The sequence below is a fragment of the Prinia subflava genome, chromosome 4 (genome assembly GCF_021018805.1).
Source record: "Prinia subflava isolate CZ2003 ecotype Zambia chromosome 4, Cam_Psub_1.2, whole genome shotgun sequence".
Lineage (NCBI taxonomy): Eukaryota > Metazoa > Chordata > Aves > Passeriformes > Cisticolidae > Prinia > Prinia subflava.
This window is the reverse complement of record NC_086250.1, coordinates 64,206,326-64,222,219: the sequence shown is the minus strand read 5'-3', so window position 1 is coordinate 64,222,219 and position 15,894 is coordinate 64,206,326. Positions and strand designations below refer to the sequence as shown.

The 15,894-nt window shown below is 34.0% G+C and overlaps 1 protein-coding gene across 3 annotated transcripts in view; it reads left to right on the top strand.

The window, feature by feature from the left end:
- Nucleotides 1–15,894, top strand: part of CACNA2D1 (calcium voltage-gated channel auxiliary subunit alpha2delta 1) — a 359,015-nt gene that overhangs the window by 184,492 nt on the left and 158,629 nt on the right. For all 3 annotated transcript variants that reach the window (XM_063396985.1, XM_063396984.1, XM_063396986.1), the window contains exon 5: nucleotides 8,354–8,398. In XM_063396985.1, the coding sequence (XP_063253055.1) occupies nucleotides 8,354–8,398 (45 nt within the window). The remainder of the gene's footprint in view (nucleotides 1–8,353; nucleotides 8,399–15,894) is intronic.

Here is a 15,894-nt window from a genome sequence, read left to right as displayed (position 1 = left end):
ATTCAGTTATGACAGTGCAAGAGGTTCACTACATCCCAGCACCTACATAAGTATAAATTCAGAATGCCAATTTCTTGTGAATCCAAAGGAAACTTATGTCTGAATTGTTTAACTAGGCTCCTATACTCTACTGGTTGCTCTATTCACAATCTAGATAATATGCAATCAGTTTACTTTAAAAAAACCACAACTATTTATCTTATTTTTTTATTCTTTCATCAACTAAAGAAAGTAATGCTGAATAAATTATAATAAACATACTTTGCTGTTTTAATTAAACTGATCAGATAGTGTGATATAGAGGTTAATTAGCTGCTAACAAATTAATTTCATTTTCCCACCTGGAAATCTGCTTTGTAATCACTTGCATTTTGCCTTACAAAAAAATTGCTTCTACTTTGAGGAAGTTATTGTGATGAGAAAATGAGCAGTTTCCTGGACCTTTTGGAAGAATTTATTTACCAAAATTAAAATGGATTTAAAATATTTTTGTCTCTCAGGGTTCCCTCTGTCTTCCTTGCTTTTGGCTTAGGGGATCAGAGAAAGAATAGAGAGGATGGTTATTCCTACCTCTTTCATATGTAGCTGGTTGTTTTAATTTTGGTAACTCCAGGAGAGTTCTCTTATGATTTTCTTTCTTGGTCATTTGTCACACATGCACATACATAAAATCCTGGGGTTTACTGTGGATCAAAACACCATTCTTGAGGATAATTTTTCAGCCTGACTAACTAAAATGACTGTCAGTCTGTGATGTAGGCAACTATACCAGAGAATAATGTCAATATGGTTTTGCAGTTTGAAATTTTCAGTTACTAATTTTTCATTCCTTCATTAAATATTTGGCCTTTGATCCTTTGAAACCAAAAAAAACGCTTGTTTGCCCCATTTAATATGCTTAGTTTACCAATTGCACTAAAAAATCAAAGTAAATTTTCAAAAGTCCCCGAAATAGAAAACGATTCATAAAAAAAATGAAAAAACAAACCTATCCTTACCAGTAGGCAAATTGCCAAATTCCATTCTTACATTAACAATTATCTGTATGTCCAACAGGGATTGGTGTTTGACTGCAGGCCATTGCACCAGAGGATGTCTTTGTGCAGAAGTTATTTGTGGAGCATGTTGCATTCTTTCAAAAGAACAGACAGCTCTGTAGTTCTAATCTGGATGTATGTTTGTCTGACGTGTATTTCTCATCATCTTTTGGACTCTATTACATTTAACCTCACACATTTAATTAAATTTTGACATTTAATTCTATAGTTAAAGTGCAATTAGTACTTGAAATATATTCTTAACTTTTGTTTATGAAATTAAGTATTGTTCTGGCAGTTTAAGTAGTCCAATGGAAGTTTCTAACAGTTATTCTTACAGTGAAAAATACCTCAAAATTGTGGAGGTGTTTTTGTGGATTTTTTTCTTTTTTTTTTTTTTTCTTTTTTTTTTTTTACATGGAGTAGTATTGCCTATTCTTTACAGTTTCTTTGATGAATTCTAGAGATCTGAAGACATAAGTAATCTTTCTAATGTTTTTTATCCTTCTTTTTGAGGTTATGCAGGTAACCTTAATGCTCTTCACTACTTCCCTTTTTTCTAAGTAAATGTATAACGTAGCATGATACAGGCACTGAGGTAAAGGAAAAAGAAAACAGCTACTTATTATGTCCTCTGAAAAATAAGAGGGTTTCCTCCTGAGATTTGAATGTGACATAAAAAACTTCTTACTCAGCTTTTCTAATTATAATCTGCTCAAGACAAATTGAATCAAGCGTGGTTAAATTCAGCACATAATCAGATATTGTGGCAGTGAGCAGAAGGACACGAGGGGATGTGTCTCTCTGAAGGTCAGGCCATTGGGTGGACCAAGGAGGGGATGGGTGGCAGCAGCAGCTCCGCTCTCAGTGCCACAGCCCACCCTGGGTACGTGGGATGTACCTGGAGGATATTCATGGTGGAATCTCAGATATTGCCAAAGTTTTAGCGTCTTCCAAGTTTAGACTTCAATGAACTCTTTCAAGGTCTCAGTTTTTAACTCAGATGCCTAAAATCTGAGCACCACCAGCACTGCAATCTGTGGATCTAATCTGGGATCAAAATTCCTCAGGATCGATGTCAAGGGCTTGAAAGCAGATCTTCCTTCTAGTGTATTTTTATCTGGATTCTGTGTGTGTGCATTACACTTACCTAACATCTTTTTAGATGAAACTTACATGTTTTAGTCCTGCTGTTGAGCATGCAGATGATTAATAAATTACTTGTTTGATTTATCAGTCGGATGCATCTGTGAATGGTCAAGTGACCCCCTCATGAAAACTGCCAGTAAATTTTAAAGGTTTCTGGACTGATGATTTCAGTGAAGGAATTACCTGTAAATGGCTGCTGAAAAAGGGAATCTTTCTCACCATTTAAAAGAAAGAATATTCAATAACAAAGAGTGTGCAGCACCTTTAATGCTCCTCTATGTTATTTCCTGTGATCTTCACCTTCATCTTTTCATTTCAATTATTGGTCTCAGTGGAATCTTGAGAAAAGCCCTTTACACAAATCTGATGAAAAAGGCTTATCATAAATTATAGTGCAGACCTGGAAGGTTTTAATTAGTGTATGAAATTTAATATTCTGACAAAGCAGTTATTTAATCGAATTATGTTTGGGGGGAAAATTTCTAATCCAAGGACTCATTATGGGTAATATAGTGACGTATTTCTTGAAGGAATTAAATTCCACTGTTTTATTTTTTATTTTAATAATTTGATTTTTAAGATATCCTAGTTCTATGTCCAGTTTTCATGTTTTGAATGCACATTCTAACCAATTTCTTACAGCCCATGTTTAGGCACTGTAATTGCACACATACACTATAATTATAATTGCAACTGATTTTCTTTAGTGCCTGAAATTTTGTTCACTTTAAGGACAAATAGTAAATCAGTATTTTTGCACATGGGTACTGAAGGGAAAAAAGAAGTCATTAGTTGCTAAGCCCCTCATTTTATATGTGTAATTTCATTTACGTAAAATTAAAAAGCCTTAATAGCAAAACAAAAGGGAATAACAAAAGAGATAGTAGTAGGTGACATTCTTTCTTTTTTTTTTCTTCCCTATTTTCAGGCTTTTATTCCCTAATGGTATCCTCTTTAAAAATACATGTAATTTTTAATGTGTGGTAGGCCATATTTAGCTTTCTTTTCTGAGGAGTCTAATTGTGCCTTAAACTGCATGTCAGACTGTATAAAGGATTAAACTAAAACTGCCTGGATTATTTGTCATAGAAATTGTTAGGATGGGTTTAAATCTTAATTACCCCAAAGGTATTAGAGTGAAATTTATTTTTTAATACACTTCTTTATCCAAGGAGATAAAAGGACTATTTTTTAAAAATGAAAATGGATGTTTTGCCAACATCTAATAAAATGCTTTTTTAGCATTTTTAGGGATTTACAATAATTTCCTTTAGTCTGCCTAAATAGTGACATGGACCAGTATTATTAATAATATTTTTATTGCTTTATGCTTAGCAAAAGGAGTCCCAGTTTTTTTCACTAATGTGAATGTCTTTTCCAGGTGCGTGGGATTAATATGATTTTAAAATGTTCTCCAAATTTCTATCTGTAATTCTAAGAAGTTATTTTTCAACTGAAGAGTCAAAATCAGACTTGTATTTGCTGTATGGTTTGGTTTCTCCCTGATTTTGATTTCTTTCTCTACCTCTTACCTGCAAACTAAAAGAATCCTCACTACTTGCAGATTATCTGCAATACAAAGTAGCTTTTTACCATTGACTCATTTTGAGTGCTTTAGCACTTCTTGGGTAAAATACTTAGAAGTCATGGGAAGTATCCTGTTTTAGAACAAAATCCAAATAAACATATTTGACTGTAACTTCAGATTTTAAAACATGCACTTATAATTATGCAGTGATATATATTTGCAATATAATCTGCTACAATAATTTTAAGTTTTCTCCCAGGGGTTTCCTGAAGAAAATCTTTGAGTTGTAGAGACCTTTAACTAATGCTTTTCTCTTTTCTTTTCTGAGGGAGTTAATTATTTTCAAGTGTCTCTTTAATGGCTAAAAGTGTTTGTTTGTTTTTTATTTTAGCATTTTATCTACACTTGTTGTAGAAACACAGCTTTTAAGGAAAAAAGAATAATTGTGATATCTGTCAAAATTATAGCATTATATTAATTTCTTACAATATGAAAAGCTGCAGAAAACCTTTTCTACTTCTCCTCCCCCTTTCTTTATTTTTATTTAGTTTTCTTTATTTTTCTATGTTTCTCTTTCTTTTTCTATATTTTTCTTTATTTTTCTTTCTTTTTTTTTATGTTTCTCTTTCTTTTTCTATGTTTTTCCTTTTTTTTCTTTGTTTTTCTTTTTTCTTTTTTTAATTATTTATTTTCTTGTAGTTTATTATAGAGTCTCATAAAGGTCTAGAATTCATTTCAGGCCAATCTCCCCTGTAGGCCTAACACTATTTTAGGCTGCATCACAGGGTGTGGGTCCTGTAGGGTCTCTAGGAAACCCACTGATAGATCTGAGGTTTTATGTAGCTTTAACCACAGCTTCAGGGAAAGCAGCATTTCTGAACAGACTGCATTGGATGTCTGTTGAAAAAGACTTCAAAAAAGAGTCTTCAGGCTAGTTGGTGGAGCACATACTGCATGAAAATTCTTGGAATCCTAGCACAAGGTTTAGAGAGGAGGTGTTCCTGTAGACACAATCCCATGGCAGCAGTGACCAGGAGCTTTCATTTTGGCACTTTGTAGAGGAGGTTGTAGATTGCTTACCAGCAAAATGACATAAGTATGCTATTACAATTTTTGCTATGCATAATTATCTGTAGTGCTCATATGTCTTGGTGCAATGTAATCCCTTCTTGTTGTTCTTGAAAGAACTTGATTGAAAAAAGCATTGTTTCCTGAGATAAAAAGCCAACTACAGCTCCATTCATGTAATCCTGAGTTGAGTTTAGGCATTTACCTGTTGAATCAAGAGACTCTGTCTGTAGACTTGCTCTGTGGAGAAGCAAAATATGAGTGTAAGTTAGTGTTGGTGTGAGCTCAAATTTCATCTGCAGGTATTCTGAAAGCTGATGTTTTCCCATGCTTTTCTCCTCTAGACAAAGTGATTATAGAGACCATCAACTTCGGATTTTGTGTGGTGAAGTTGAAGAATTTATTAGTAGTACCCAATATGTAATGTTTCACATTGGAATTTTTTTATACCCCGAGCTAGAAAACAAAGAGCTATTGAAATGAAAAAGCAATGTAAAGACAGTGGAATAATCTCACTTCAGCAGATAATACTAGCAATGAAAGTGTGGAAGAAAAATTAAGAATAGGAAAGAAAAGAAAATAGTAAGAGTCAAAAATAAAACATTTAGTATTTGGTCCTTAATGTCATTTTTACATGGCTTGCCCATCTTTCTCAGATACTAAAAGTTTTTGCTTTGAGAGGGGAATTAAAGATGGTGAAAACCATAAAATCATATACTGTTACTACACTACAGTTTTTGCTTTGTGCATATGTTCTCCCAAAGTCATTCTTGTATAGGTTCAGCTTCAGGGCTGCCTTACCAAATCCCTTCCTGGTGAACAGATGAAATAGTGAATCTTCACCCCCTGTCTCACACAGCATTACTGGATAAAGAACTAAAATAAATATCTCGGATATTTACACTGTAACTGTGGTTTGCTGACCAAGTTTGCAGTATTACTTGGTAGCAAAAGTGTACAGCAGTGGAAAGACTCAAATTCTTTGTGTCAAGATGTTAATAAATAACTAAACTACTCACTTGAGAGCCAGCAACAAAGCAATTTGTTCTTGCCAACTAGAGCTGGTTAAATTATGAAAAATTGTCCTCTAAAGATCTGAGTGATCCATGAATCTAATTTGTGAACCATACAGCATTCAGTGTTGTAGCACTGGGTATATCATATTTTCTATATTAAGAGTAGTGAGATATGTCCAATGTCAGTGTCAGTTTATGCATTATATAGGTAATATCTCCAGGCAGGGTAATAGACTACAAGATAGGAATAACCTAACACAAATATCAAAGTCATTTGGGCAGGGAATGTTTATTTTCATTAACTTGTAAATATATCATGTTCCTGAAATGTTATTCTAAAAGTGATTTAAAAAATACTGTCCAGTAGAGATAGATAGTAAAGCTGTGCCAGCTTTGAAAAATTTTCAAAAATATATAAAAATATAAAAGATAATGACAATATAATTGTGAAAATAAAGAGTCATTTTGTTGAAGTAGATGAACAGAGTTGTGTCTGTTGATGACAGTGTTAAAAATCCTATACAATAATGACTTAATAGCAGAATAAATAAGAGCAGTGGAGAGAGGCTCAGGAAATGAACTCATATCTAGATGAGGGTCAATGCAAAAGAGGGGCTACTAGAAATTGTATTTTATGAAAATGTTCCTTTTACAAACAAAAGCAGTAAACAAAAACAATATGTCCAGTTAATTACATCAGTATTGCTTTTCCTGCTCTCATTTTTTCTTTAATAAACCTTCTGGGGATGAAATTGCAAGGGAACTGCGTTAATACAACCTGATATCAAGAGTTGTGGTGAACAATATGTAATTTTTTTTTTTTAAACTAAACAGCTCACTTTTGATGAAAACACTTGTGTTAACATTTCTGGCTAGTACCACTCAGAGCTGCATCCTTTGCAGTTTCAAATATTCCTACTAAAGAATCAAAGGGTCTTTTGAACCAGTCACATTATTTACACAACTGTTATTTTATACATAGCTATTTACAAAGTGAAGAGAAACCAAAGAAAATAGAACCTTTGCTTCTTCTAACTTACTCAAAGGCTTCCACAAGCATGTAGTCTTTTTTTTTACAATGATCAAGTGAATAAGCAATTAGCTTCAGTCTTTAATGATGAAATAATTTCCTCCTGTGTCTGTAATGCCTTGAGGTCTGGCTTTGTTATCCAGATACAGAAACACAACCAACTGACCTATGGATAGAAGAGTGTCTTGATGGAAAATGGAAAAAGTTCATTTTGAGGGAAAAGGATGAATTTCTGTTAATAGCATTTACCTCAAAATGGCATTTGGCTCATCTGTAATATATTTCATGTTTGACTCTCTAAAAGGTCACAAAGGAGAATAAATGATGTCATTATTTATGGAGTGAGTAAAATGATCGTTTGTAAAGATGAAGTGCATTACCTTGTGATACCTCATGCTTGTAATGAAAGTAAAAATTGACATTGGCTTATCCACTTGAAAAATGATTACTGAAGGCATTCTGTCCTGGTGGTATTTATAAAAGAAAACACTTCAATGTGTTCAACTTTTATTTAGATACATAAAAGGTTTTATCACAAACAGAACTGGAAAAATGAATTCAGACAATTTTTGGAGGTCAGCAGCAATCACCTATTTTAAGCACACTGCTGGACATGAAGAAATGTAACTTCTCCTTTTCTTTAGTTATTCAAAATCAGTAAAGGTAATTAAATAGACTGTGTTCATACATGTCTCTATTTGATACAGAAATGCATATAAAGTTGATTGTATGTAAAATGCTTTGGTCATATTGCAGCAATTTATGTGGTGGAAAGTTCCTCCAGTGAACCTAAACCTTCAAGGCTTTTAAATGTTTCAGTAATATTTAAACAGGAAAAATCCCTGTATATTCCATAGGACATACCCCAGTTTTCAAAAAGCTACAGAAGTTAACACTGAATGGAATTCCAGACTGATTTTGGAATGGAAACAAGCAATCTTCTCTTTCTATGCTTTGTTTGAATTACATGTATAGAGTTGTCACAGAGCTGCCAGGATCTGCTGTGCACTCCAACAGCCAGACTCTCCTGTGATGTATTCTCACAGATTTTATTTTGGCAGTGGGAGGTGAATAAAACAATAAATACGTGTACAGCAAATACTCCCCCCACTCAGCAAAGCCCGTGCCTGCCTGTATCTACTGCCTGCTGGATGTCACGGTGCATAAATCCCCTAATTGCACAGTCAAAGTCACATGTCTGTGACAGAAACAACTTATGGAAGCTTTTTATGAGCTCTGGAGTTTGTCCAATGTTATCCCTACTTTTCTAGCTGTGTTTTGAGTGACTTATGCATCCTCCCATGGAACAGGAGGGTTTCATTCATTAAATGAAGTTAAGCACCAGCATGGGAAATTGTGCATGCAACAGAGAACGAGCACAGATCAGAGTCTGTCGTGTTTCAAAGAGAATACATAAATAATTGGTGTTTTATTTCAAAACAGATCTTGCAATAATAGAGATTGTTGCTACATAGATTCGTTCCCTGCTTTCTAACTAACAGAATTACTTTTCTTTCTCTTACAGAATAATGATATAATCTATTACAATGCAAAAGACGATCAGAATGATGTAAGTAATATGTTTCATTTAATTTCATTGCTTGTAATCTCAGAAAATTAGGGGAATGAAAATACTAATGAAACTCCAAGACTATTATTTGAAGATTTAGCAGAACCAAAAAAGTAAGAAGCTTAAAAATGTCTTCAAAAGTTTCCTCAAGAGTGAAACAATATTTTATGTTTTAATTCTCAAAGTCTGTATCCTTTCATACAGTTTGAATTACTGGTCAGGCAGAAAATGTGCTGGGAGAATAAAGATTCTGACAGCAGTATAATTCACTTTTTAAAATGTAATAAAATCATAATTATAGGATTGGAGAATCAAAATGATAAATGTAAATAATTCAGTTCACTCTGAAGAAACCATTTTCTGGTCTTATTTTCCAAGATCATATGATGTTGTTCTGTATTCTTTGTAATAAATATTTTACATGAGGAGAAAGAAGATGTGAAATGCTACAGAATAATTATTTTCATTCAGCTTGTGATCATATATGTGACTGTAATAAGATTTGGGAAAATTGAAAATCCAATCACAAGATTTAGACTAAAAATATGATCCTGGTTTGCTAAAACTGTACTTATAAAGGTTTGAAGTCACCTGTCTGCCATTAACTGTTAAAAACCTTGATCTTTTCTGGAGACAATAAAAGTTATCCTCACCTTCATTGGAGATAACACAACTGCTTGTCTTCATTATAGATTTAATTTATAAGGCCACAGAAAAAAAATGTTGTAAATGTATTAATCAGAATTGCCAGCATGCTTCATTTGCACTTTTTAATCAAGTATACTTTAGAGATTGATGGCACCACTATTGTAATTGATGTTTCTGCTGTAAGGCAATTAAAGAAGGTACATGGATCATGTCAAGCAGACTATTTTATAAGGTTGTACAAAGTTATGAGTACTATGTTTCAAATACCACAAAATACTGTCCTGAGTTTTCAAGTTTGCATGATTTAAATAAAATTCATTAAAAGTAACCTGAATTTGAAATATATTATTCTGTTCTCATTAAATTCACTGAAAGTCAGGTGCTAATCTTCTCTGGAAACAGAATTACAAAGCTTAGATTTTGGATTTTTAATCTAAGTATACAAGATAGTAATGGTAGATTGTAGTGTGAAGTAAAAGCTGTGGTGTATCTGTTATGATTAAGTAGTACTGAGAAAGGTCTTGAGATTACTACTCCTACAAACAAAATCCAAATCTCTTAGGCAAGGCAGGAAAGGTAATACTGTTTCAGAGTTTAGTCATTGTTGTTATGATTTTCTTCAGGATACTCTTTTCCCTTCAAGAAAAAAGTACACACACACACACACTAAAACAAAGTTTGTTAGACCACATATCCAGCCTTATTTCTGTTTCAGTTTTATTTCTTTTTATGTCTTTTTGAACTTTCATTACAATGACGTTTATAATAATGTTCATTGTCAAGAAGTGATGAGGATACAACAGTCAGTGATCTGATAGTGAGTTTTTTTGAGATCTTCACCTAGATCTCAACTATATTTAAATACCACAGATTCTTCCCTCTTCCTGCCTGAAAAAATGCTTGAGACAGATTTTTTCTTTAAATATTGAGAAATGTTAATGGAATCATCTTTGAAGCACTGATTAGTAAAACTCAGTTTGCAATCCATTCCTTTCTGTCACTTACAAGTCCACACTTCTTTTTTCCTCTTCCATGCTGTGAGCCTTCATTTATTCACAGGAAATGATATTATATTTATCTTTGAGTACAATCAAGAATAATTAGCAGAAGAATTTAATTTATTAAAATTAGACATCTAAACTAATCACTGTGGGGATCTCTAGAGAGCTGTTCAGTTTGTTTTGAGACAGATGTCTAAGGTTATCTGAACTGAATCAGTTCTAGATGTGTGTTTCTCTGTGTTGACCACGTCCCTGTACGAGATCCTTTTAAATCTTAACTTTTGGATGTTGAAGAATTAGAAGATATTAATCTCACAGGTCTTGCCTGCCAGTTTTTATTCGTCTCCACTCATCCTTTGAATATTGCAGCCTTTTCAGAAGAGCAATCCTCCTAAATTCTGTGTATGTTTCTGGGGTATGTTTGTATGCTGCAGTTCACTTTTCTTTCTTTCTTCCCATTTCCATACCACATTCAGGAGATCCTTCTCTCATTTTTCATCTGCTGTCTTGATGGGCCTTTTCGAATCTAATGACTGGGCTTGCTTGTACTTAAAAAAAAAATAAATAAAGAAGCACAGGAAGACAAATCATTCTCTGGCCTTTGGATTTCTCAGTCTCTCAGATAAAACGATCAATTTGTAACCCTGTAGTCCATCAATCAGTAATAGACCTTTTGTACTCTTTATCTTACAACAGCAATTATATTCTGCTTGCTTATTTCCCCCTCCCCCCAGCGCTCCATGTAATGTGTGAGCACTTGATGATAATTAATGAGTTTTCTCTGCACAACAAGGTAGGGGGTATTGTATTTCCATTTTTTATACCTCATAGGAAGATAATGGCCAAACTGGTAATTTACTATAGGTCTCCCAGGTTTTCATTCACTGTCCTTTTCCCAAGAACCCTTTCAGTTTGATATATTGCAGCCTATTTGTGCACTTTAATTTGCAGGTGTCAACAGCTTGTTGTATTTGGACAAATGCTGCAGTGCTTTTATTGGGCAACTGAGTAGTCCCACATTAAGCTGCTCTTTCCCATTAGTTTTCATATTGCTTTCCCTGTTTTCTCATCTTGTCCTTTGTACCCCCACCTTATTTATAGTAAATCATCTCCACTGCTCAATGCTTTCCTATTCTTTATGTTAGTCTCCATTTTATTTCCTGTGACTCCACATCTAGTTTATAGATTCTTCCTAAATCTATTTTTTCCCTGTTTCCTTATATCCAAGTAATCCACAACTCAGCTATGCACTGAATTGCTCAATTGCTTAATTTTTATTTATCCTCAATTCCTTTCCAAATGTTTCTCTCATCTCCTCTTTACATCTTGCTCCTTTTCCAAATTTTTGGTGTAATTTCTTGTCATGGTTTTATAATTTTTTTCCTACAAAAGCTACAACAGCCTAAGGAAATGATTTTTCAATGATTTGATGGAAAGAAGTAAGTAATACAAATAAAGAAACATCTCTAACATGAAAGCATCATTGGAAGTCTCCAGTTTCCCTGCAATCCCTAGGCTTTAATTGGGAGCAGCCAGTTGCATCTCCTGGCAGGAGCTGTGTCCCTGCTTAGCACAAGTGATTTATTAGACATTGCCTGCATGCAGTCTCACACTGGCTTGCAGTCATGGCTAACAGAGCTGTGCTCCTCCTGCAATTATTGATCACGTACTAAGTGATTGTAGCACTTTTATTTTCTTTTACTGCACTAACGTGGAGGGTGTAAAATTATGGGTCCCTTTGGGCAGTAAATATTCTGCACAAAGCATGAATTCAGAATGTGACTAGGAGTGAATGTGTGGGTTCCACAAGAGGCAAAAATCTGGAACATGCCTATGGTTGATCTAAACAAAAATACATTTTTATTACTTTATAAAAAAGAAGGGAGAAATCTTTTAAAACGAATAAGCTGTCTGTGCCATAGGATTTTTTTTCCTAATTCAGTGATGCCTTTTTATTTTAGAATAATTTGTGAAACATTATCTCTCTTGGAGTTTAAACTGCAGCATAAATGCAGCTATCAAGTTGGGGTTTTATAAATACTAATAAAAATTATATCTGCACCTATTGTAAAACTATTGTAAAAATATGAAGGGATAATTTGTTTTGAAAGTAAATTCTTCAGAAAAATCATGGTGTGTTTAAACAAACATTTTAGAAAACAAAATAATTTCCACCCTGCAAGCTTGTTTTGTTTTTTTTTTTTTAATATGAAGTGAAAAATAAAGCTTGGCAGAGGTAAGCAGAGACCAGAATGGTTGTCTAAGAGGCATGCTCCTTGTGGCTCTACCCCTTCCCAAGAGGAGACTTGGAGAGTTAATGGCATTGACAGTGGCTTTGGAAGTTTATTAAGTCTCTGCTTATAGCCTTACCAAATCTTGCCTTTTGTACTGCTTTATGGTATCAAGGTTGGAAAATCTGCTTATATCTGCACCTGTGATTAATTTAGTAAAAAGAAGTCTGCTAATGAGGTATCCCAGGTTTACTTGTAGACAAGTCTAAACCTACTGTAGGTTTGATCAGAGCAATGTTGATTTGTTTTTTTTGTTTCACTCCAGCCACAAGAATTCAGGAGTTTCCTGGCTTTTCTCCTTATAATGTACATTGAAAATGGCAGAGGAATTTAATTTATACAAGAATATTTTATGTAGTTTATAGGTGCACATGAGAAAACAAAAGTTTCCTCTGTAGCCAGTGTTTCAGGAGCAGCGTGTTGGGCCAGTAGAGCCCTTGAGGGGGAAGTGGCACCTGGATGTGGTCAGTCTGGAAGAGGATCAGGAGCTGAGGCAGGCCAGGTGGGGGACTGCAGTCATCCAGTCTCACACTGACAGGTATATAAAACTTCTAGAGACTCAAACAGTGATGCCAGATTTCTGCAAGTCCAGCAGGTGCCAGCTGAGTGAGACTCATTGTAATGACTGGCCCTGACACTGCTCAGAGAGCTGGGACAGGGACTGCTTTTGCATGGCATCCAACAGATACAGATTTCCTCTGGCTTTTCAAGGTTTTTAAACCTGGTTCTGCTAGGACAGAACCTTAAGAAAGCTCCCTTTTATCTGCATATGTAAGAGTAGTTCTGTCTCCATGCTTTCACTGTGTCTGGATGCCAGCATGCAAATAACCAAATCAATATTTTACCCTCTGGATTTCAAAGCATCAGGTTTTTTCTGAGCTAAAGCTACTAACTTTTCAGTATTTCATAGGCGGTGAAAGATAGGTGTTTCCAATAAGAAATTTGTCTCAAATCATTTAGGATGAGCTTAAGTGCTAAGCTATAGAGGATCTAGTTTCCTTTTACAATAGGGCAGCCTACAGAGTAACCAGCTAACTCCCTTAGCTCCCTTAGGTCTCTTATTCCCTCTGCTTTCATTGTATGACATTAAATGTGGTTTGTCATTACAGTCACAGCCGTGATGTGATGTATTTCTTTTCATCTCTCTTTGTCCTTCACTGCTTCAATACTGAAGAATTTTTCTAAATAAGTCATAAAGAATTTCTGCTGTTCTCATTTATGATGAGTAAATGGGCCAGTCTGTGCTATAAAGATTGGAAAATCAAGTTAGATAACTCCACAATAACTGTGATTTGCTCACCCCTGCAAGAAGGTGCCAACAAGTAGGTGTTGTACATACAGCATATCTATTCAGAGTTTATGTTTGTAATTTTTCATGTGTGTAAATTGCTGCTATTTTTAGATTTAATTTCTTCTCTGTCTGAACCTACAAAGGTTTTTAACCAGGCCAAGATATTGCATATGTCAGATTAAGTAATATGTATGCATATTTACATACCTAGTTCTCATATTTTCTGTTTGTCATATGTCTTGATGATATGTGGTAGAATTAGGTATGTGAAAAATTTACTGGAAAACATAATTTACCACTTATTCTAGACATTTTTTTTTACATTCTTGGAGAATGATGATACTAAAGTGGGCTAGTGACTAAATTTGTAAATAGACTGAAATATTAATGGAGTGGTGGTTGGTGGAGATATTTTGAATTTGAATTTTTTGAGAACTTGAGCTGCATCTGTGCCAGGTACTCTGATTCTTAGCAATATGGCATGGATTCCATTGAGTTTTTGTTTGTTTTGGTTCCTCATTGTAATGGGGAATTATCTGCACAGAACAATGCCTTAGTCTAGCCTTTTTTTTTAATATAGACAAGCATATTTTGACAGGGTAGACTGACCTAGACCATGAGAGGAAGATAAATTTTTGCTAGTATAAATTATATCTTTCATTATGAAAGACTGTCAGAGTAGGACTTTTGATGGACCTGTATAAGGAACATTTTGATAACCTTAAAGAAGTTTCATTAGAACAAAAAATTCTAATCTGTAGTAAATGTCATGTTTTTCAATTATATTTTAATTTTTATTAAATATATGTCTTGAAAATGAACCTATATCATTTGGTACTGTTTGGAATTAATACTTAAAGTCTATAATAAACATAACATTTTATGAAATGAGAACAGAAAAATTAATATATTCACGTAGACTCCCTTACTCATTCTATTTCTGAAAGAACTTCCTAGTTGTACTTTTTGGTTCCTGAGAGTGTTCCAAGCCTCTTTCCCATGGTTCTCAAATATGCAACATATTCACAGATATTTCTCTTATTTATCTTACTGTATTCTAGATAGATAGAACATAATTTGGTACATATGTTAAAATATTTTAATTTGAATTAACATGTTTTAAAATGAACTGCCATAAATAGGTAGATCTGTATTTTATATATTTTTTTTTAATGTATCAATTTACTTGTACTGCAAAGGGTTGTTTCTTGTGCATTGTGGTGTATAATAAAAATAGTATTTATGGCCAAAATACACACTTCTTTCTGTAGTGAAGCTTCTGTTATAGATGTGAATTCTGTTACAAGACTACACACAATGTTTTATCTTTCATATATGGGAAGGAGTCAGATAGCAGGAAACCCATATTTTTATGTTTTTATCTTTCATCTGTTTTTTATCATTCTTTATATACAAGAGGACTTTCTAACTTTAGTAATTTCATGGTATTTTGACCTCTAGATTTTTTAGGAAAATTTGAGTGTTCTTGCTGAACTCATTTTTCTCTCACATCATGAATCTTGTGTTACCTGACAGAATGATTTGGATGCCATTCTTTGGAAATCATTGGAACTGAAAGTGAGGGCATGATTGACTTTGTCTGCTTTAGTACCAAGACTTTTTGCATTGTTTAAAAGTGAATGTGTTCTTTTTAGCAAGTATCACTGGGAAACATTTAGGTCTTGCCATTTCAAGGTCTTACAGGTAAGCTTGAGTACAGCTCACAGAAAAAGAAAAAGCATTCCTTTGAGCTTCCTATTGCAATTATAGTGATCTATTGCCACAGGAAGCAGATTTTTTTTTCCCTAGTATTATGATTAGAGAAGGTGTCAGATTGATACTCAAATTTGTGCAAGTCTTCCCTTCTCCCAAATGAATATATGTCCAAGCTTGAAATGAAAAATACATGATAATGAAATAAATGACTGCCCCAAAGCTATCTCCTACCTGTGAAACAGAGTTATGAAATAATAATGGCAAGAGTGATAACTGTAGTTGCCAGTGTCCTAAAAAAGATGAGGTTGTTCCTAATGCAGAGAATCCTACCTTGAAGGCAAATTTGCACCAAAGAGCAGTGCTTGAAGTCTCCCCATGGAGGCTGAGTTTGTGCCACATCAAAGATCAGAATTCAGCCCTAAAGCTGGTGATTCATCAGTTTAATGGAAGATTTCTTGCTTCAGGATATTTCCTACTAATATCAAATGCATGAGTGATAACAATCACAGTGAAGGTAGTGTAATTGTTTATTGGTAAATAAAAGCAGCA